Source organism: Danio rerio, chromosome 8 (assembly GCF_049306965.1).
Source record: "Danio rerio strain Tuebingen ecotype United States chromosome 8, GRCz12tu, whole genome shotgun sequence".
NCBI lineage: Eukaryota > Metazoa > Chordata > Actinopteri > Cypriniformes > Danionidae > Danio > Danio rerio.
Genome location: NC_133183.1, coordinates 38,203,203 through 38,226,049, shown reverse-complemented (window position 1 = coordinate 38,226,049; position 22,847 = coordinate 38,203,203). Strand labels below are relative to the sequence as shown.

General features: G+C 37.0%; 1 protein-coding gene across 1 annotated transcript; it reads right to left on the bottom strand.

The window, feature by feature from the left end:
* Positions 1-13,854: 13,854 nt before the first annotated feature.
* Positions 13,855-15,428, bottom strand: LOC141375751 (E3 ubiquitin-protein ligase RBBP6-like). The gene is made up of 6 exons (XM_073910699.1): positions 15,292-15,428; positions 15,002-15,098; positions 14,823-14,898; positions 14,588-14,676; positions 14,209-14,348; positions 13,855-14,113 (listed from the first exon to the last, which is right to left on the bottom strand). The coding sequence occupies exons 1-5, from the start codon at positions 15,350-15,352 to the stop codon at positions 14,249-14,251; spliced, it is 423 nt and encodes a 140-aa protein (XP_073766800.1). The 5' UTR covers positions 15,353-15,428; the 3' UTR covers positions 13,855-14,113; positions 14,209-14,248.
* Between the last annotated feature and the right edge of the window lie 7,419 nt (positions 15,429-22,847).

The following is a 22,847-nucleotide window of genomic DNA, read 5'->3' as shown; positions in this document are numbered from 1 at the left end:
GGGTGAGTCGAAGATTCAGGGATTGATTCAACTGTCCGTTCATCCTATTGGCTTCTTTGGCTGAATGAATCGTTCAATGCTTTACTCAAATAAAGCGGCCTCTTGCTGCCACCTATTGGGGGTTTGCTTTTTTGTTTTCAAAAGTACTTTGACACTTTTTTAAAGGCACCTTTAAGTTCATTTTTGCACAAAAGCTCGTCTCTGTGCGTTCCAAATGGTTTGAAATTTCCTTAGCACATGGTTTTCTTGATGCGTTTGAAATTTTCAATGTAAATCCACTCGTACTTGCATTTGATCTTTATTATGCCTTAAAATCAAAACTATACTAAAGGTGTCTTATCCAAATGCAGATTTTCATTCAAAACGTTATGACAGAACCATATTACTTTACAGTGGCCCATGGATATATATATATATATATATATATATATATATATATATATATGTGTGTGTGTGTGTGTTGCTTGTTTCTTATTTACCCATGCAGTGACTTTTAGGCATAAATACTATGTAGGCTTGCTAAAGGGTTGCATGAAAAATGTCATCATCGTGAGAGCTTGACTTTTTTTTTGTCGCTGCCTTTAGTTGTGGTGAAATGAGATGCATCATGTCGTTTATCTGTTTGTGCAGTCTGTACCTTCATTTCTGAATCGTGTGGCATCGTACTTGAAGCCAAGTCATTTAGCCCAAGGCATAGTTGTCTTAGAATGAGTAGTTTGCTGATCAAATTCCACATTTTGATGAGGCAAAACACATCTTGGATGTTTTAATTACTATTTTAGGTGAAAAACAAAACAATGAGATTTGTGTAAAATCTAAAGTTAACCAAGTCCAGCCCGCCATCTTGTCCTGCCTCTCAGTTCTCTTAAGCCTTGGGCCGTCTCTGTGAAGTGGCCTCTTTTGGGCTCATCATTGAAGACCGGACGAGCTGCAACATTTCGTTCTGCCAGGTTCTGGGAGTAGATGAGCATGTCATCGGTCTAGACTATGGTCAACTTGTGAAGTTACTCATACACCTCCGCTCATGGCATATTACCATTAAAATGAAACTTTTCCAGCAGAATATGACGCTCTAAAAAAAAAAAACTCCATCGGCACTGGTAACTATGAAAAACACGACTGAGCACTAATGGTACACTCAACAATTTACACTGACATTTGAAGGATCACCTGACATTAAAGACTGACGTAAGAACGCTGGAGGAACATCAAATTTTAACACGGAGGAGGCGTGTCAAAATGGCGCTCTGAGCACACGCTTGTTTGAGAGGCTCCCGATCCCAAACTTTATTTTGGAAGTTCTACTGAATTGTGAGAAATTTATTTTGATTGGTTTGTGTTTTTTACTACCTAAGGGATCTCAATCACAGTAATGGGTGGTTCTGAAAAGAGAAAAAATTTGAAGAAGTCCGGGAAAACAGTGTCGAGCACAGCTGCTAATTCTAGCTCTCCTAGCAAAACGGCCTGTAACTCGCTTGAATCGCAAGGATGTGATTATGCTTCCGCTGTCGGGGTTTTGAAAAATAACATGCACGACTATGTTGAGCAAAACGATGATTCTGTGCTTATGCTCATGGAGGAAGTAATCCCGCCGCTACCCGACACGCTGATAGTTGAAAACTCCCGGATAATCAAAGACATGAAAGAAGAGGTCGGCAAGAACACAGAAAAAATCTCTAGTGTGTTGGAAACTATTGATTTCATCTGCAACGAGGTTAAAGATCTGAAACAAAGAGTTGATTTCATTGACTCGCGCACAAAGAAAGAAGAAATTAATTCCACTGAACGAGAACAACGCCTGGCGCATTTAGAAACCTACACTCGTCGATGGAATCTGAGGATCCACGGAATTCCTGAGAAAGATAAAGAAAATGTCCGTCAGGAGATTATTGACGTGTGCCAACAGATTCTTCCTCAGTTTAAGGAGAAATTTCCTGATGTCATTGATGTGGCACACCGTCTTGGCCGTGTTCACCCACACAGCAAGGGCCGTGGTATTCTCTTCCGATTTACATCGCGCTTTTACCGAGATGCAGTTTGGCGTGCTGCAAAGGATGCTGACTTTCTGACAAAAAATCGTTTGAAAAACACGGAGGACTTGTCATCAGCTGATCGAGCAAAAAGATTGAAGCTGTGGCCAATAATTGAAAAAGCTCGAAAAGAGAACAAGCGAGCGTTCTTCGTGGGCGGACGCGCTTTTGTGGATGGTACAGAGATTTTTCCTCCTACATAAAAACTAAAGTTTGGACTTGATATGATCCATCTTCATTGCTTTTTGGCGGTGCTATAGTATGGACTGCAGCTCTTATAAAACTTTTTTTTTTCTCTTTTTCTCCACCTCGAAGATACCTGATTTTCTCATACTTCAAAAGTTCAGTTCAAACTAATTATAAAGGGATTGTTGTCCTCATCCCTTCCGATTTAAGGTTTGACCATTTGGTTTTCCATTATAGTGATATTCTCTCTTTGTAGTAATTCTTAGGTCTTGTTCCTGTTTCCAGTGTTTTGTTCTTATCCTTCTTGTTTCTTTTTATGTCCTTGTCTATTGTCTCTTTAAATTGTAGAGGGCTACGCAACATTCTTAAACGAAAAACAGTTTTTTTATTTCTTAAACGTTTTGAAACAGATTTTTGCTTTCTTCAAGAATCTCATTCAACCGTACAAGAAGTTAATTTATGGAGATCACAATGGGGGTCAGAAATTTGGGTGTCCCATGGAAATGAACATTCTGCCGGAGTTTGTATTTTAAAAAATAATTTTAGTGGAAACATTTTGGCTAGTGATTGTGATATTAATGGTCATTTCATTTTACTAGCTTTACAGTTTGCTAACCTAACATATGTTATTGCCAATATTTATGGTTATAATTCTCCAAAAGATAATAAGTTTTTTTTTGTAAATTAGAAACTCAATTATCTAAAATGTTAACTAAATATCCAAACTCTTATTTAATTATTGGTGGTGACTTTAATGTTGTGTTTAATAACACATTAGATAGATGGCCCCCCCATCCCACCTGTATTAATAATGATTATTTCTTTTCTTTTGTACAAAAGTTTTCTGTTGTTGATGTGTGGCGAGAAACTCATCCTTTACAAAAAGTTTTCACTTGGAACAATAACTCACTTTCTAATCAATCCCGTCTTGACTTTTGGTTAACTTCAGCTGAATTATCAAACATAAAAACGGATATTATTCCCTCTTTATTTTCTGATCATAAAGCCATTATTATCTATGTACCAATATCTTCTACTCCCCCACATAAAAGATCCTCATACTGGAAACTTAATAATTCAATTTTAAAACACAATGAAGTTCAAACTAAAATTGATTATTTAATTTCTTCTTATTGGGATAAAGCTAATAAAGAAAATTTATTTTGTAGCAATTGGGAACTTCTTAAATTTGACATTGGCAAATACTGTAGAAATTATTGTAGTCTATTAGCAAAAACTCGAAAAAAAAAAATGAAGATCAAATTATGGCTAGAATATCTGTATTATCACATAAAAATGTAGAGGATCTTACCGACACAGAGAGATCTGAATTTATAGATCAGAAACATCTTTTAGAAGATATATATAAACAAAAAGCTGAAGGTGCCTTCATAAGGTCTCGTCGAAAATGGCTAGAAGAGGGTGAGCAGAACTCTGCATATTGTTTTAGGCTAGAAAGGCAGCGAGTTAAATATTCTATTCAAAAACGACGTATTGACGGGAATATATCTGAGGACCTCAAAACAATTGCAGAATTTTGTGCCAGATTTTATAAAGATTTATACTCTTCTAAATTTTGTCAGGCATCCGCCACACATTTTTTTGATTCGTTATCCAACATAAATAAAATCAGTTCTGAAGAGAGTCTTCTGTGTGATGCTCCTATTAGTCTTACTGAAATTGCTGAGACAATTGATCATCTCAAATAAAATAAATCCCCTGGAACTGATGGGTTGTCTGCAGAAATTTAAAAAAAAACTGGCTCCTTTTTTACACAAAATGTTTTTAGAAAGTATTGAGAATTTAATGCTCCCTCCTACTTTATGTCAGGGTCTAATAACTCTAATACCCAAGTCCAATAGAGACCCCCTTTTAATAGAAAACTGGCGTCCAATCTCCTTATTGAACACTGACTATAAAATGATTGCCCTAGTCTTAGCAAAAAGATTAAAATCTATTCTAAATAGTATAATAGATGAGTGCCAATCAGGTTTTATACCCCAGAGACATATATCTAATAATATCCGCTTGATTTTAGATTTATTGGATTATTCAGATCTTATTTCTACTGACAGTTTTATTCTTTTTTTGGATTATTATAAAGCATTTGATTGCCTAGAACATGATTTTATATTACAGGCCCTGCGTAAACTTGGTTTTGGTAGTTTTTTCTGTAATTGTATAAAAATGTTTTATAATAATGGAAATAGTTCTATTCGGCTTTACAATGGCACTTCTCCCAGATTTGATTTAAAGCGTGGTGTAAGACAAGGATGCCCCATTTCCCCATATCTGTTCTTAATTGCTACACAATTTTTAAGTTTACATATTAAAGAAAGTCCTCTTAAAGGAATTTCTGTCGCTGGAACAGAATTGATAATCAGCCAGTTAGCTGATGATAGTGCGTTGTTTTAAAAGATGTCTCTCAGATCCCAATTGCTTTAAAGTCTCTTCAGTTTTTTACTAATGCTTCTGGCCTTCAGCTTAATATTGATAAGTGTGAGTTGCTTCCGATTAAAAAATGTGTTGCCACCTCTATTTATAATATTCCTGTCAAAGAGAATGTAAAATATTTAGGAATTAGAATAACAAAAGACATAAAACTAAGATGTAAGGAAAACTTTGACCCTATATTAGAAAAAACAAAAAAAAAATTTAATGTTTGGTTACTAAGAGATTTATCTTTAAAAGGTAGGACTTTACTTACAAAAGCTGAAGGCATCTCTAGGTTATCCTATGCGGCTCATTCTTTATTTGTAGATAAACCGACCTGTAAATTGATTGATGTAATGCTGTTTAAATTTCTTTGGAAGAATAAAACGCACTATGTTAGAAAATCAGTTATTTTAAATTCCTATAATAAGGGTGGCTTAAACTTCATAGATTTTGATTCACTTAATAATACCTTAAAAATAAATTGGCTTAAACGCTTTCTCCACAATCAATCTTCTATTTGGAATGTAATTCCTAATTATATTTTTTCTCAATTAGGAGGCATTGACTTTTTATTAATGTGTAATTTCTCAATTAACAAACTGCCTATCAAACTTTCCAATTTTCATCAGCAAATGCTTCAGGCTTGGAAACTTGTTTATAAGCACAATTTCTCGCCACACAATTTTTTAATTTGGAACAATTGTAATATTTTGTATAAGAGGAAATCGATATTCTTTAATAATTGGTTCAGTAACGGTGTGATATTAGTAAAGCAGTTATTTGACAGTAATGGTAATTTATTTACTTACTCTGTTTTTACTGCAAGATATAGTCTTGACATATGTAAAAAAGAATTTAATATAGTTTGTAAGGCCATCTCCTCTGAAATCTGTATGCTTTTTAGAAATAATAATAATAATAATTCATTGATTTCTGCTTGTTCCCTTAGTCCTGATTCTACTGCTGTTGGTTCTATTTGTTTTTCCACTAAAAAATCCAATCATAAAATCAGATCTTTATTTTTAGACCTTATCATCACAGATCCTTCTTCTATTTCTTATTGGAACAACCTATTTGATGATATTAAATGGTCGTATGTCTGGTCGCTCCCCCAGAAATTTTTTTTAACAAATAAAAATATCTTTTAAAATTATTCACAGGTTTTATCCCGTTAAACAATTTTTACAAAAATTCAAAAATGACATTGACATCTCTTGCACTTTCTGTGAAACCTCTTCTGAATCTGTTGCTCACTTGTTTTGGGAGTGTCCCACTGTTAAATCTTTTTGGTCTGATGTAAACTCTTTAATTGTCCAAAAGGTTTGTGGTGATTTTTCTTTAAGCTATCGTCATGTTATTTTGGGGCTATATATTAAAGGAAAAGAATTCCTTAATGCAACTTTTTGCATAAACCTCATTTTATTTATTGGAAAGTTTTTTATACACAAATGCAAATATACTCATAGTAAGCCTAATTTTTTATTTTTTAAACGAGAACTAGCTCTTTATTTAAAAAACATCATAGACTCTCACAATAAGAAAGCTATTAAAACTTCTAAAATATGTGGTTTATTTAATATTCTGCAATAATTTAATTTTTCTTTATGTGCCCTTAATTATTTATTTTTCTTCTTCTTTTCTCTCTCTTGTTCCCTTTAATTTCTTTTACATTTATTATATTTGTTCTAAATTTGTTACAATCCACTTTTTTCAAAAAGTAATATTTCTATTGATTGTACTATACTTCTTTCAGTTTTGTATCGGTATTTGTTGTAATGTAATGTTACTATTGCAATAAAAAAAAAAAAATATTTCAAAAAAAAAAAAAAAATCAAATTTTATCACGGAAGAGTTTTTTTTGTCTCTCTCAAATTAAAGCAATATTTCTTAATCTTGTTGTTTTTTTGTTTTGTTTTTTTACTGTACAGTTTCCCCAGGTGTTTATCAGGTGTGATGCCTGCTCATCTGACCTTTGACCTCGGCACTCAACTGCTGCAAGTTTTCTTTCAATGCCATGAGATTTCTGAATTCTACATGCAGGAACCGATGCATTCTTTTTTTTCCTTTTTTTTTTTTTAAACAAAACTGATATGGCAGACACGGCCAAACATTGAAACTTTGGAGGGCATTGAGGGGAAAAAAAAGCACAATATCATCAAGGGGAATAAAAGGTTTGATCAAAGCGTGCGTTTACACACGTTCATTTAAATATGGACAAAACCAACATTGGGTTATTTTTGTTATTAGATTTAAAATGCACGGACCCTATTTGACCCAGTGTTCATATATACATATGTTTTTATGAATGAATATTTTTGCATATAAAAGATAATAAAAGACTGACTAGACAGATTAGATAGTTTAATAGACAGATTGACACTTGTAGTCATTCGTTCCTGTGTATTTGATGACTAGCTTCCAGCAGTATCTGGCTGCAGACTTGCATGCAATCTGAGACACAAAGCACTCAGCGGAGCTAGTGAGGTCACTGTGAGAGGCGGGGTTAGGGGTGCACACTCACTGACAGCCTAGATTTAGCCTGGTTTTAACCAAGCCGTCTATTAGACTTTTAACCCTTATGTATTGTTCATATTGTTCAAGTGGCTGTTTTTGCCCCCAATGACCTCCATTATAACTAAACTTGTTTTAATTGCAAAGCCATGACACCAGATAGTAACTCATTCTTTATTGTTGGTGGTTTACCTGTTGGGATGAGATAAAATGAGTCATTTTTACTTTTGATGGTCAGTTGGCACCTTTAAACACCCCAAAAAAATGCTTGCTGGGATGGTACCAAGAGGCTGTGCTCACTTCTGGACAGAGGGGGTGTAGACTTGCAGCTAGTGCCGATAAGAGGTGCAGACGCTGAGGCTGTTCTGTATGCGAGTGTTGAGGTTTTGAAACATCAGCTGACAACGTGTAGGTAGAGAGTAGCAGGTTCTGGGAGTAGATGAGCTTGTCACCGGTGTAGACTTTGACCGACTTGTGAAGTTACTCACAAGACCTCCGCTTATGGGACATTACCATTCAAATGAAACGTTTCCAGCAGAATATGACGCTTTAAAAAACTCCATCGGCACTGGTAACTATGAAAAACACGACTGAGAGAGGACTTCCGGTTGCGCCACCGACAGGATGACTGCTTAATCTTCGAGCTCGCCGACGGTTAACAAAATAACCCCCTAAAACCTGATTTTGTGAAACTTTGGGAGTATTAAAGTAATGATGGAGAAAGGGGTCACCACAAGGAGCAAAATAACATCGAATGTATCAGAAAACAACCCTGAAACAAGTCAAGTAACGTTAAACAGAAGCCGTTCCCGGACACCATCACCTCATGGCGAAGAGGGCCCCGAGGTCAGTCTGCGGTGTATTCTCATCGAACTTCGAGAATTCAGAAAGGATAACATGGAGCAGTTTGACGAATTCAAACAGGAATTAAAAAGAACGAACGATAGACTGGAAGAGGCTGAGGAAAGAATTGAAGAGACCGAGACCACGCTACAATTAGCATCGACGCTAATCAAACGCCTCATACAGCGCCAAGCTAATCTGGAAGCCAGAGTGCTCGATCAGGAAGGACAGGCACGCAGAGATAATCTAAGGATTTACGGTATACCTGAAGACAAGGAAGGCACAGACATGATCGAGTTTCTAAATAATTTGCTGAAAAACGCATTGGACTTACCCCGGGACCGTGAACTTGGAATTGAACGAGCACATCGAGCGTTACAACCGAAACCCAGTAACCCGGAGGCAAAGCCACGCTCAATAGTAGTGAAATTTTCGAGCTACCGGACGAAAGAAGAAGTGCTTCGAAAGGCCTGGCAGAGAAAAAAGGTGTATTTTAATGACACTCGTTTCTTCGTAGACCACGACTTCCCTTTAGAGGTGCTTAAAAAGCGAGGAGAGTATGTCGAAGTCAAGAAAGTATTGAAGGAGAAGCAAATAAAATTCCAGACCCCATACCCGGCAAGGATGCGTGTTTTCTATGAGGATGGCACCCAACTGTACCAGAGTGCGACGGAGGCAACGAAAGACTTGGTCAAGCGTGGATTTACGGTCGCGGTGGTGAAACCTTCCGTGGCAATAGAACAGGAGGAAATTACAGCTAAACAACTAACCACCTGGCAACCGGTACTGAAACGACGGGACCGGGGAGAAGATCAGAGATACGGAGAGGTGGCCGGTGACGCACAACCCAAAAAAGCTTCCCGCAGTCAGTATAAGGAGAAGCTTAAGCAATTTAGAAAATGAACAAAAACGGAATTCTATACATCTAATCCAGGAAAACAGCTAAGATCTCATATGTCTTTCACACCAATATTTTATCCTATCTGACTGTTTTTGAAACAATCATCTGAATGAATAACGTTATATTCCTAATTGCGTTCGAATAATGTTTGAAAATGTCGGTACTTGATTATTGACTGTCATCCGAGGATAATTTTCTTTTGGAGTTAGACTTTTTTTTTGTGTTGTCTGGACTAATTTACGACCAATTAATAGGGCCCCACTTCTTGAATAAAGTGGACATTTCCCTTACGGAGGCTTAAAACGCAGTAAGCCCCATAAGGCTCTTTAGAATCGAGCCTCTACACCGGAAGCAACTGTTCTTGTTAGTTACGGTGGTGTAATGTTCTTTAAAATTGTTCTAATTTGGTATCAGTTTAGTATCTATAATTTAAGAGAGGCAATGTCAAAATATACACTACGGTCAATAAGAGAGACGCAGAGGGGAATTAAATTGGTTAGTAAACTACAAAAATATGAATAAAGGTAATCTTAAAGTTATTACATTTAATGTAAATGGAGTGTTGAATCCAGCTAAGAGGAGTCAAATACTGTTAAAAATGAAAAAAGAAAATGCAGGGATAGTGTTGTTACAAGAGACACAACTTACACCAATAGAACATGAAAAATTGAAGAGAATGGGATTTTCCAAAGTGTATTATTCTTCTTACAAATCAGGACATATCAGGAGTAGCAATATTAATTTCGCAAAAAATACCATTTGAACACCTCTCAGAAATTTCAGACAAGGAAGGGAGATATATTTCAGTAACAGGGAAAGTTGAAGATATTAATATAACTGTATGTAATGTATATGCTCCCCCAGGAAGCAAGTTATCTTTCTATAGGAAAATAATTGACTTAATGATAGAAGGCAAAGGAATTGTTATATGTGGTGGAGATTGGAATATCCGTCTTAATCCAAATCTAGATTCATCAAAAAACTCTAAACTCACACCCCTACATAAAAAAATAAAAATTGTAATGAATGAGCTAGGTATAGTAGATCTCTGGAGAGATCTTTATCCAACAGGCCGTGACTACACTTTTTACTCAAACCCCCATGATGTATACTCACGAATAGATTATTTTTTTGTACTCAAGCGAGATCGACATAGAGTACAAACCTGTGATATTGGAACGATTGACCTATCTGATCATGCCCCTCTCTCTTGTACTATACATATTAGAGATAATCCAGGAAGAACATTGTGGAGATTAAATACAAATATGCTGAATAATCAACAATTTCAAACTCAAATTAAGGAAGATATAAAGTTATTTTTTACAGAGAATGATAATGGAGAAGTTAACCCAGCCATATTATGGGATACATTAAAAGCAGTCATTAGAGGTAGAATCATATCACTATGTGCTCAAGAAAAGAAACAAAAACGATTAAAATTAACAAACCTTAATGAAGAACTAAAAGATCTGGAATTACAACATAAGAAGGAAAAAAAATCTGATTTAATGACTAAAATAAAGAAAATCAGAAACGAGATAAATTTAATATATGCACAAGAAATTGAAAGAAAGATTAATTTTACAAAACAAAAATACTATGAATCTGGTCCAAAGGGCACTAAATTGTTAGCAAGAAGGATGCAAAAACAACAAATTGAGAGATCAATATACAAAATAAGGGATTTGAATTCTAAAAATACACTACACAAACAACATGAAATACAAAAGACTTTTGAAAACTATTACGAGCTCTTGTATACTCAGCCACATTTAAAGAACGCCCAACAAATAGAACAATTTCTCGATTCTATCAACCTACCAGTTGTAACAGAAGAACAAAATAAAATATTAACTGCTGAAATAACTGAAACTGAATTAGTCAACGCTATTTCTAATCTTAAATCAAATAAGTCACCTGGCCCCGACGGGTTTTCATCAGAATGGTATAAAACTTTTCGATCAAACTTAACTCCAAGCCTACTCCAAGCGTGCAATATCACTATAAAAGAGGGTAAGATGCCCCCATCATGGAATGAAGCAGTAATCTCTGTTTTACCAAAGGAGGGGAAAGATAAATTAGAATGCGGTTCATATAGGCCAATCTCGATCTTAAATGTTGATTATAAATTATACACAGGCATTCTCGCCAAAAGACTGGAAAAGATTCTTCCGCAGCTAATACATAAAGATCAGACAGGTTTTATCTCGCAAAGACAAACTTATGATAATATTAGAAGATCCTTACATATACTAAATCATATATATCAGAACAAAATGGAGGCTCTTTTAATCAGTCTTGACGCGGAGAAGGCTTTTGACTCTGTAAATTGGTCTTTTTTATATAAAGCTCTTGAAAGATTTGGCATACATGAAAACTTTATAAAAGGCATTCGTACAATTTACAATAAACCAGTAGTAATAAATGGATACCTCACAGACACCATAACATTACAACGTGGGACAAGACAAGGATGCCCAATCTCACCATTGTTATTTGCTCTATATATAGAACCTTTGGCACAATGGATAAGACAAACTAAAAATATTAAAGGTATAAACATAAATGGAGATATTCACAAGCTGGCATTGTATGCAGATGATATTTTGATTTATTTAAGCACACCCACAACCTCACTTCCTGAACTAATGACTTTACTGGAGAAATTTGGTTCCTATGCAGGTTATAAATTAAATATACAAAAAACACAGACCCTATCTTTTAAATATACACCCCCAGTAACTATAAAAGACAAATTGAATATGAAATGGGATCAGAAATCACTAAAATACTTAGGAATTCATTTAACAAAAGAGATTTCAACATTGGCAAAAGTAAATTATGATCCTCTACTAATAAATATTAAAAATGATATACACAGATGGAATGCCGCTTCTTTCTTGAGCTTTAGCCAGAGAATTGACGCAATAAGAGTGAATGTCCTTCCTCGATACCTCTATTTATTCCAAGCTCTCCCAACAGAAATACCCCAAACACATTGGTCAGAATTGAACAAGACCATTTCTAGATTCATTTGGCAGGGGAAAAAACCAAGGATTAAATTAAAAACAGTAGAACTTCCAAAGGAACAAGGAGGAATGGCTTTACCCTACTTTAAGGATTACTTTTATGCAGCCCAGACTAAATATCTGGTTAACCTATGTAACCCAACATATCAAGCAAAATGGAAAGACATTGAAATTACACTAATGAATGATCCTCCATTACAAGCGATATTGGCACATAAAAACCTGGGGGGATACATAGAAAAAACGCAAAATTTATGGATTAAAGCCCAATTAAAAATTTGGAACATTATAAAAGAAGAATACAAACTAAATGATAAACTACAAATAATTCAATGGTGTGCTTATGACACTGAATTCAAACCAAATCAAATGGACTATAGATTTAAATCCTGGATTTCTAAAGGAATATTAACATTCTACTCACTCACAGAGAAAGGCCTTTTGAAAGATTTTGAAAGTCTGAAGAAAGAATATAACCTGGATAAATCTGATTTTTATAGATACCTTCAATTACGTAACCACTTTGAAAATAATATTAAAATTAAAACAGATCTGGATGACTCAATACTGAAAATTTTTATAGATGCCTACAAAGGCAGTGGGAGTAAAGGTATAATTTCAAAACTTTATAAAGGATTTAGATCGATTAAACCCCATTCAACAGAATATGTTAAAGAAAAATGGGAAAAGGAAAGTAATGCCATTATTACGGTGGAAGAATGGTTAGACATATGTAGATTTACATCAAAATGTACTAATTCACATATGTGGAGAGAATTTGGATGGAAATGTCTAATGAGATTTTTCATCACGCCAAAACAAAGAGCATACACCACAGGAAAGAACACTAAGTGCTGGAGACTATGCGGGTCTCAGGGACCTAATCACTGGCACGTTTTTTGGGAATGTCCAGTAATAAAACAATTTTGGGTAGAAGTACATGGAGAAATAGAAAACATACTTAATATTACACTACCCTTTCAATTTATAGTTATTTATTTTGGAAGCTCTGATATCCAAATATGTAAATCTGATAAATACTTACTTGATATTTTAATACTCGCAGCCAAAAAAGCAATTACAAGACACTGGTTACTTCCTGAATCCCCAACAACCCAAGAATGGCTAGAGATAGTATATAATATCTATGTGATGGAAAAAATTACATTCTCCCTTCGACTCCAAATTAATACATTTAGAAACATCTGGTCCAAGTGGACTGATTACGTTAGATTGCTCCATCCAATCTTCATAGAAATATAAAACTATTACTATCTAATTCCCATCCACATAACAAACATTTTTTCAATTTACGACCCATTGCACTCCCCCTCTTAATCATCTTTTTAAATTAGTAATTCACAGTTGATAATAACCTAAAGTTGAATGAATAAATAAAGATTTGACCCTCTCTGACCTATGGAAATTTAGTATTGATATTATTTATGTTACCATTTTACTGTTATTTTCATATATTGTATTTGATGAAACCTTTATTTTTATATATTTTTTATTTTTTTGTGTTCTTTTACTTTAGAGTTTGTGAAAAAGAAAAATGTTAAGCAGTGGGAAATGTTTTCTCTTAAGTGGTATCATTGTACTGTGTTTATTGCTACTACAAATAAAAAGTTATAAAAAAGAAAAAAAAAGAAAAACACGACTGAGCACTAATAGTGTACTCAACACTTTACACTGACATTTGAAGGATCACCTGACATTAAAGACTGAAGTAAGAACGCTGAAAAAAACCCATCAGATTTTAGCCCAGAAGAGTTTCTCTTTTCCTAAATTAAAGCAAAACTTCATGATATTGTGTTTATGAATTCATTCGTGTGAGTGTGTGTGTGTGTGTGTGTGTGTGTGTGTGTGTGTGTTGCACTGCTGGAGTGAAGGTTAACCAGTCCACACAGTTCATGCGGCTATAATCTTTATTATCTTTTATTAATAAACTATGTACAATATTTACACGTCGGCTCCAGGTCTCTTGGATGAAGGTCTCTCAGCGACGTGGTCTCTTCTGGTCGCCGCGCGTCTCTGGTGAAGATGGGGAGCGGGACCGTTTCCCTCCGGCGTCCCGGACCGAAGATGCCGCACCTGCTGAGGACGAGGAGGGCAAAGGCTCAGTCTGGCAGGAGAAGGACGGCCTCTTTCTCTTCTCAGCAGCATAGGCCTCACTGAACAGATCGAGCGCAAACACACACAAGCAGACATCATGTGAGATTTGGACAAACACTAGAACATGCGGCTATGCCAAGTACAGTTTACTCACGCGTCTATGATGGGAATGACGTATCGGCCGCTGCCGTCTATCATGACTCCCTTTCGGTCTGGGTCGTCCACCTCCAACAGGAAGCTGCGGGGAATCCCTGTGCTCTTCCGGATGCGCTTGTGCGGCGCGGAGCGGCTGCCCTGTGAATTGAGGAGTGACAGTCAAACTCGGAGCAAACAATCTGACTGATGAGGACAAGAGCTCAAGTTCACAGCAACCGTGAGCTTGGAAAACCCAGTTACCACATTAGTGGGGCAGTGCCTAATGTGGTGTCCCGGGATCCCAAGCAGCCTCATGGCCTCACTAGTGAACATCAGAACCATGAGAATCAGCTCAGACATCTCTCACAAAGCAAACCTGTCAGTGTCTGAACGCTCACCTGCTGGAGTAGTAGCACAGGCTGGACTGGTACATCACCGCTTTCAGCTTGTCCTCCTCTGACGCCTTTGCCTCAGCCAGATTCTCAGTCTGTTTCACAGGCATTTGCACATTTGAATCTTTTTCACCCTCAACCCTTCAAACAATCTCAAATCTCCCTAAGAAGCTGAGTGCGTGTGCGTATATTGTGTGCTTTACATTGCGTTTTGCTATTGTGCTATTCATTTGTTCAATACCTTCAACAACTGCTCCAGTGAGAGGAGTGAAGGATCAGCTCTAGGTGAAGGTTCACGCCAGCGTCCAGCTTGATGTCTGCAAAACAAAGAAGCTTGTGTGACTAAAACACCAGGGACAGACCAGGAGTCTTCATATAACATCTAACAGAGGACGCGTGTGCTCATTTCACAGCACTTACCCAACAAATCTTCTGTTTGAGGACTTCAGTCCCGCCGCAGGGATCCGTCTGATGATGACCGACGTGTTTTTAGGGATGAGAGCATCATCTGTGTATTCTGACAGCAAAATAAAATCAGAATCAGCACATAATTATGGAGCACGGTATACTTTGAGAGCCATTAGCCTTTTAAAACAGTCAAAACATCCCTACATGTCAGCATCAGCACCACCTTACAGCTTCCAGAAGTGTCTGATATAACGCATCTAATGTTAGCGTAGAACAGTTGAAGTGTCTTTTCCTCAACTCACCTTCATCAGTCTGGGCGTTGCTGATCTTCAGCTGGCAGAACTTCAGCCTCTTGCTCCTCATGATCTGCCGCTTCAGCTCAGATGCCAATCGACACAGCGAGATTCAAACAACACCCACAGGACGGTTGTCATGGATGCTGATGATGAACACGTGACGCATGCGCATGCGCTGTACAACTTCATTATTAATTCTATCATTATTAATATTAATTTTATTGATAGTAGTAGTAAAATCATTGCGATAAGTATAATAGAATAAACAGCAGAACAGTTGGCCATCTCTGAATAATACACAGCGACGTTTCCCTGCACGAACGATTCAGGCCTTCGCCAAGAAGACTCGGGTGAGTCGATGATTCAGGGATTGATTCAACTGTCCGTTCATCCTATTGGCTTCTTTGGCTGAATGAATCGTTCAATGCTTTACTCAAATAAAGCGGCCTCTTGCTGCCACCTATTGGGGGTTTGCTTTTTTGTTTTCAAAAGTACTTTGACACTTTTTTAAAGGCACCTTTAAGTTCATTTTTGCACAAAAGCTCGTCTCTGTGCGTTCCAAATGGTTTGAAATTTCCTTAGCACATGGTTTTCTTGATGCGTTTGAAATTTTCAATGTAAATCCACTCGTACTTGCATTTGATCTTTATTATGCCTTAAAATCAAAACTATACTAAAGGTGTCTTATCCAAATGCAGATTTTCATTCAAAACGTTATGACAGAACCATATTACTTTACAGTGGCCCATGGATATATATATATATATATGTGTGTGTGTGTTGCTTGTTTCTTATTTACCCATGCAGTGACTTTTAGGCATAAATACTATGTAGGCTTGCTAAAGGGTTGCATGAGAAATGTCATCATCGTGAGAGCTTGACTTTTTTTTTGTCGCTGCCTTTAGTTGTGGTGAAATGAGATGCATCATGTCGTTTATCTGTTTGTGCAGTCTGTACCTTCATTTCTGAATCGTGTGGCATCGTACTTGAAGCCAAGTCATTTAGCCCAAGGCATAGTTGTCTTAGAATGAGTAGTTTGCTGATCAAATTCCACATTTTGATGAGGCAAAACACATATTGGATGTTTTAATTACTATTTTAGGTGAAAAACAAAACAATGAGATTTGTGTAAAATCTAAAGTTAACCAAGTCCAGCCCGCCATCTTGTCCTGCCTCTCAGTTCTCTTAAGCCTTGGGCCGGCTCTGTGAAGTGGCCTCTTTTGGGCTCATCATTGAAGACCGGACGAGCTGCAACATTTCGTTCTGCCAGGTGCTGGGAGTAGATGAGCGTGTCATCGGTCTAGACTATGGTCAACTTGTGAAGTTACTCATACACCTCCGCTCATGGCATATTACCATTAAAATGAAACTTTTCCAGCAGAATATGACGCTCTAAAAAAAAACTCCATCGGCACTGGTAACTATGAAAAACACGACTGTGCACTAATGGTACACTCAACAATTTACACTGACATTTGAAGGATCACCTGACATTATTCAATTCAATTCAATTCAGCTTTATTTGTATAGCGCTTTTACAATGTAGATTGTGTCAAAGCAGCTTCACATAAATGGTCATAGTAACTGGAACAGTGTGGTTCAGTAACTGGAACAGTGTAGTTCAGTTTTTACTGTTTAAGTTCAGTTCAGTTTAGCTCAGTTCAGTGTGATTTAATCATTACTGAGAGTTCAAACACTGAAGAGCCAATTCATCGATGCGTAGCTCTACCAATCCTGAACCATGCGAGGCAGTGGCGACAGCGGAGAGGGAAAAAAAACTTCACCTGATGGGAGTGAAGAAAAAAAACCTTGAGAGAACCAGACTCAGTTGGGCACGACCATTTTAATTTCTCCGCTGGCCAAAAGTCTAGTGCAGAACTTCATTCGTCGTGGTTTAGGCTGGAAGATGGCCTCAGCGAAGACTCGTCTGTCCCTGGAGCGTCGCTGGAATCAGACTCATGTTCTCCACTCCCCACGACCATCAGCGCAGCAGCAGCTCAGGATATGGCCTGGTCCCGGATATGGAATCCTTGGGATCATCACGTCGCTGGTCTTGGATCCAATCAGTGACTCCGCATAATCTGAGGACCTCGGGATGAGTATCCCCAGGTGAAAATAGAGAATAAAGAAAATAATTAGCGTAGCTGCTGTTCATAGTGTATATAAGCAAGATGTAGAAGCCAGTGTGGAACCCGCTAGGTGATGCATTGAGTGTATGCTTTACTAAACAGATAGGTCTTTAATCTAGTTTTGAACTGGGAGAGTGTGTCTGAGCCTCGGACGTTATCAGGAAGGCTATTCCAGAGTGTAGGAGCCATGAAAGAGAAGGCTCGACCTCCTTTACTTGATTTTGCTATTCTAGGTACTACCAGAAGCCCTGAAATTTGAGATCTTAAAGAGCGAGTTGGTTTGTAGCGAGACAGAAGGTTGGTTAGATTAACAGGAGCTAGATTATTTAGAGCTTTATAGGTGAGAAGTAATATTTTAAATTCAATACGAAACTTAACAGGCAGCCAGTGTAAGGAGGATAAAATTGGGGTTATATGATCATATTCTCTAGACCTGGTCAGAACTCTGGCTGCTGCATTTTGTACTAATTGAAGTTTGTTAATAGAGGATGCTGGGCAGCCAGCAAATAGAGCATTACAGTAATCCAGTCTTGAAGTCATAAAAGCATGGACTAGCTTTTCTGCATCTGAGATGGATAGCATATTTCGTAATTTAGCGATATTTCTCAGATGAAAGAAGGCAGTTTTAGTGACATGGGATATATGGTTTTTAAAAGTTAGATTGCTGTCAAATATGACACCCAAATCTTTTATAGTAGAGCTAAAGCTAACTTTGTATCCTTCTAATTGTAAATTGAGTTGCGAGATCTGCTGTGTGCAAGATTTAGGCCCAATAAGTAACAATTCTGTTTTGTCGGAGTTTAAGAGAAGAAAATTGTTGGTCATCCAGTCTTTGATGTCTTTGATACACTCAGTTAGTTTAGAAAGTTTAGACGTCTCGTCAGGTTTAGTTGAAATATATAATTGAGTATCATCTGCATAGCAGTGAAAGCTGATCCCATGTCTTCTAATAATGTCTCCCAGAGGTAGCATATAAATTGTAAACAGTAAAGGGCCTAAAACTGATCCTTGAGGCACCCCATACTTTACTGGGCAGATTTGTGAAGGCTGTCCATTAAGATTCACAAACTGGTAGCGGTCAGTTAAGTATGACTTAAACCATTGTATAGCCTGTCCCTGGACACCTGTAGACTTTAAGCGATTTATGAGGATATTGTGGTCTATGGTATCAAATGCCGCACTAAGATCGAGTAAAACTAATAGCGAGACGCACCCTCGGTCAGCAGCTAAGAGTAAATCGTTGGTTATTTTCACTAAGGCGGTTTCTGTACTGTGGTGAGCCCTGAAACCTGACTGAAACACTTCAAAAATATTGTTCGTCTGCAGAAAAGAGCATAATTGAGTGGAAACAACTTTTTCTAGTATTTTAGACATAAATGGAAGATTTGAAATAGGCCTATAGTTAGCTAAGTTGTTGGTGTCTAGTTGCGGTTTCTTAATAATAGGCTTAATAACAGCTAGCTTGTAAGAGTTTGGAACATGGCCTATAGATAAAGAAGAGTCGATAATGTTAAGAAGAGGTTCTCCTATAGCAGGTAGCAGCTCTTTCAGTAATTTTGTTGGAATTGAGTCCAGCATACACGTAGCTGGTTTAGAGCTATTTATAATTTTTACTAACTCTTCATGTTCTATGATTTTGAAGCAGTGTAGGTTATTATTATGATTTAATGAAATATTTACAGGATTTGGAGTATAAGCCGGTGCAGAAAGTTTGGCATCTCCTATTTTTTGTCTAAAGCCTTCTATTTTATTACTGAAAAAATTCATGAAGTCATCACTACTAATTTGCGGTGGAGTAGTTTGTTCCAAGGATGACCGATTATTAGCTAATTTAGAGATGGTGTTAAATAAAAATCTAGGATTGTTATGATTATTTTCTATCAGTTTGCGCAGGTGTTCGGTCCTGGCAGATTTTAGAGCCCTCCTATAGCTGGACATACTGTCTTTGTACGCAATTCTAAAGACCTCTAAATTAGTTTTTTTCCATTTACGTTCCAGGGCGCGGGTTGCTGTTTTGAGCGCACGAGTATGACTATTATACCATGGTATAGTTTTAATCTCTCTAGCCTTTTTTAATTTGATGGGTGCCACAATATTTAGTGTGCTAGTAAAGATGGCATCCATACTGCTGGTTACTACATCAAGATCATTTGAGTTTGCGGGTGCATTACGAAATAGAGAAAGATCAGGTAAGTTATTGATAAATTCATCTTTAGTTGACGGAACAATAGTTCTACCAGGGCGGAGTATTGGAGCGGGTTTGCTGATTTCAGGTAAACACAGCTTATATAGTAAGAGGTAGTGATCTGTAATATCATCACTTTGTGGTATAATGTCTACGTCAATAACCTCGATTCCATAAGACAGAATTAGATCTAATGTATGCTTTAAGCGATGGGTTGGGCCCACAACGTTTTGCTTTATCCCAAGTGAGTGTATTAAATCCATAAACGCGAGTCCTAATGTATCATTAGCGTCATCTATGTGGATGTTAAAGTCACCTACAATTAGCATTTTATCAGTTTTGACTAGTAAGTCAGAAATAAAATCAGAAAATTCTTTTAGAAATTTGACATAGGGTCCTGGGGGTCTATATATGGTGATTAAAGCGAGAGATAACATAGGTTTTTGTATAGTATCTGGAAGCTGAACATTAAGCGATAATACTTCAAAGGAGCTAAACATAAGTCCGTTTCTCTGTTTAATATTAAGGAAATCACTAAAGATTGATGCAACTCCACCACCACGACCAGTTTGACGAGCCTCATGTTTATATAAGAATCCTGGAGGAGTTGCTTCATTTAAGCTAATATAGTCATTTTGTTTCAGCCAGGTTTCAGTGAGACAGAGTGCATTAAGATTGTTTGACTGAAGTAAGAACGCTGGAGGAACATCAAATTTTAACACGGAAGAGTTTTTTTTGTCTCTCTCAAATTAAAGCAATATTTCTTAATCTTGTTTTGGTTTTTTGGTTTTTTACTGTACAGTTGCCCCAGGTGTTTATCAGGTGTGATGCCTGCTCATCTGACCTTTGACCTCGGCACTCAACTGCTGCCAGTTTTCTTTCAATGCCATGAGATTTCTGAATTCTACATGCAGGAACCGATGCATTCCTTTTTTTTCCTTTTTTCTTTTTAAACAAAACAGATATGGCAGACACGGCCAAACATTGAAACTTTGGAGGGCATTGAGGGAAAAAAAAAGCACAATATCATCAAGGGGAATAAAAGGTTTGATCAAAGCGTGCGTTTACACACGTTCATTTAAATATGGACAAAACCAACATTGGGTTATTTTTGTTATTAGATTTAAAATGCACGGACCCTATTTGACCCAGTGTTCATATATACATATGTTTTTATGAATGAATATTTTTGCATATAAAAGATAATAAAAGACTGACTAGACAGATTAGATAGTTTAATAGACAGATTGACACGTGTAGTCATTCGTTCCTGTGTATTTGATGACTAGCTTCCAGCAGTATCTGGCTGCAGACTTGCATGCAATCTGAGACACAAAGCACTCAGCGGAGCTAGTGAGGTCACTGTGAGAGGCGGGGTTAGGGGTGCACACTCACTGACAGCCTAGATTTAGCCTGGTTTTAACCAAGCCGTCTATTAGACTTTTAACCCTTATGTATTGTTCATAATGTTCAAGTGGCTGTTTTTGCCCCCAATGACCTCCATTATAACTAAACTTGTTTTAATTGCAAAGCCATGACACCAGATAGTAACTCATTCTTTATTGTTGGTGGTTTCCCTGTTGGGATGAGATAAAATGAGTCATTTTTACTTTTGATGGTCAGTTGGCACCTTTAAACACCCCAAAAAAATGCTTGCTGGGATGGTACCAAGAGGCTGTGCTCACTTCTGGACAGAGGGGGTGTAGACTTGCAGCTAGTGCCGATAAGAGGTGCAGACGCTGAGGCTGTTCTGTATGCGAGTGTTGAGGTTTTGAAACATCAGCTGACAACGTGTAGGTAGAGAGTAGCAGGTTCTGGGAGTAGATGAGCTTGTCACCGGTGTAGACTTTGACCGACTTGTGAAGTTACTCACAAGACCTCCGCTTATGGGACATTACCATTCAAATGAAACGTTTCCAGCAGAATATGACGCTTTAAAAAACTCCATCGGCACTGGTAACTATGAAAAACACGACTGAGCACTAATAGTGTACTCAACACTTTACACTGACATTTGAAGGATCACCTGACATTAAAGACTGAAGTAAGAACGCTGAAAAAAACCCATCAGATTTTAGCCCAGAAGAGTTTCTCTTTTCCTAAATTAAAGCAAAACTTCATGATATTGTGTTTATGAATTCATTCGTGTGTGTGTGTGTGTGTGTGTTGGCATATGTGGTTTATGGAACCAATTTTCAGGTTTACCCATCCGGCATTATGAGACCATTTAGTTTAGAAGACCATTGTTGGTGGTCTCATAAACTAAAAATTTAAGTGGATATTAAAAATGGTTTAAATGATGATTATTCATTACAATGACCTAAATGATAATTATAAGACTTGTTTCAAAAGTTTACATTGTTATTTGGTTATTATTACACTTGGTGTGCTTTTTATGACCTTTACAAATATGGTCTTGTAAACCATGATGTGTATGTGTGATCTTTGAACAGCGCCTCTGTAGGCGGAACTTGGTACTGCATTTCTATACACACTCGCGCCAAATCTTACACAATTTCGCGCCATACATTCAATCGCGGGAAAACGTCCCTCATGAAGACTGTGGACGTGACAGTCGCGCTTCAAGCAGTGAAACATCAAACAAATAAGTCATTTGTTTTTAATACTTTGTACATTATTTATTATTATATGTACTGTATTATTCCACTTGTTATTCAAAATAGCAAGTTTATTTATATATTTATATCCGGCGCGTACTGTTTTAGACAATAATAATTAGTGACTGGGAACAGAAGATGAGAACAAATAAACGTTAGAAATAGGTGTTTGTAATGGCAGCATCAGACGTAGTTCTTCAAAATGTGTATTTGCTAATAATAGCACGCGCTCGGCCTGTATCTGGCTCGGAAGCGCCGGTGTCGATTTCACCCAGAACCGGGCAGAGCTCACTCCTCCGCGGTAAACAATTCGCCGTCTGATTCCATGAGATGTAACGTTATGATAGATGCACTATGTAACTGTGATTTTTTTTCTACACATACTTTTATGTGAGAAGCAATGACCATTCGAATATGGTATAAATAACATGGTAACAAGGTATATTAAACATAAATATGACGTAGAAACAATTTACTAAACTTGAATTATTAAGCATGATTGAACAAAATGTTTGAATTTAGTAATGTAAATGTGTGGTTTTATTTTTTCTAATGTTTTTTTGTGATAAACTTGTGTTCAGTTAAACTGTACATTTGAATAAATGAACTTTTATTATGAAAAGAGGTTAA

What these genes read in the sequence shown, in the direction of transcription:
- LOC141375751 (XM_073910699.1), bottom strand. Translation starts at nt 15,352, where the DNA reads ATGAGGAGCAAGAGGCTGAAGTTCTGCCAGCTGAAGATCAGCAACGCC. An exon ending in TCAAACAGAAGATTTGTTGG is followed by an intron (nt 14,899 to 15,001) that starts GTAAGTGCTGTG and finishes TTTGTTTTGCAG; the next exon opens with ACATCAAGCTGGACGCTGGC. An exon ending in CACTGGAGCAGTTGTTGAAG is followed by an intron (nt 14,677 to 14,822) that starts GTATTGAACAAA and finishes CCTGTGAAACAG; the next exon opens with ACTGAGAATCTGGCTGAGGC.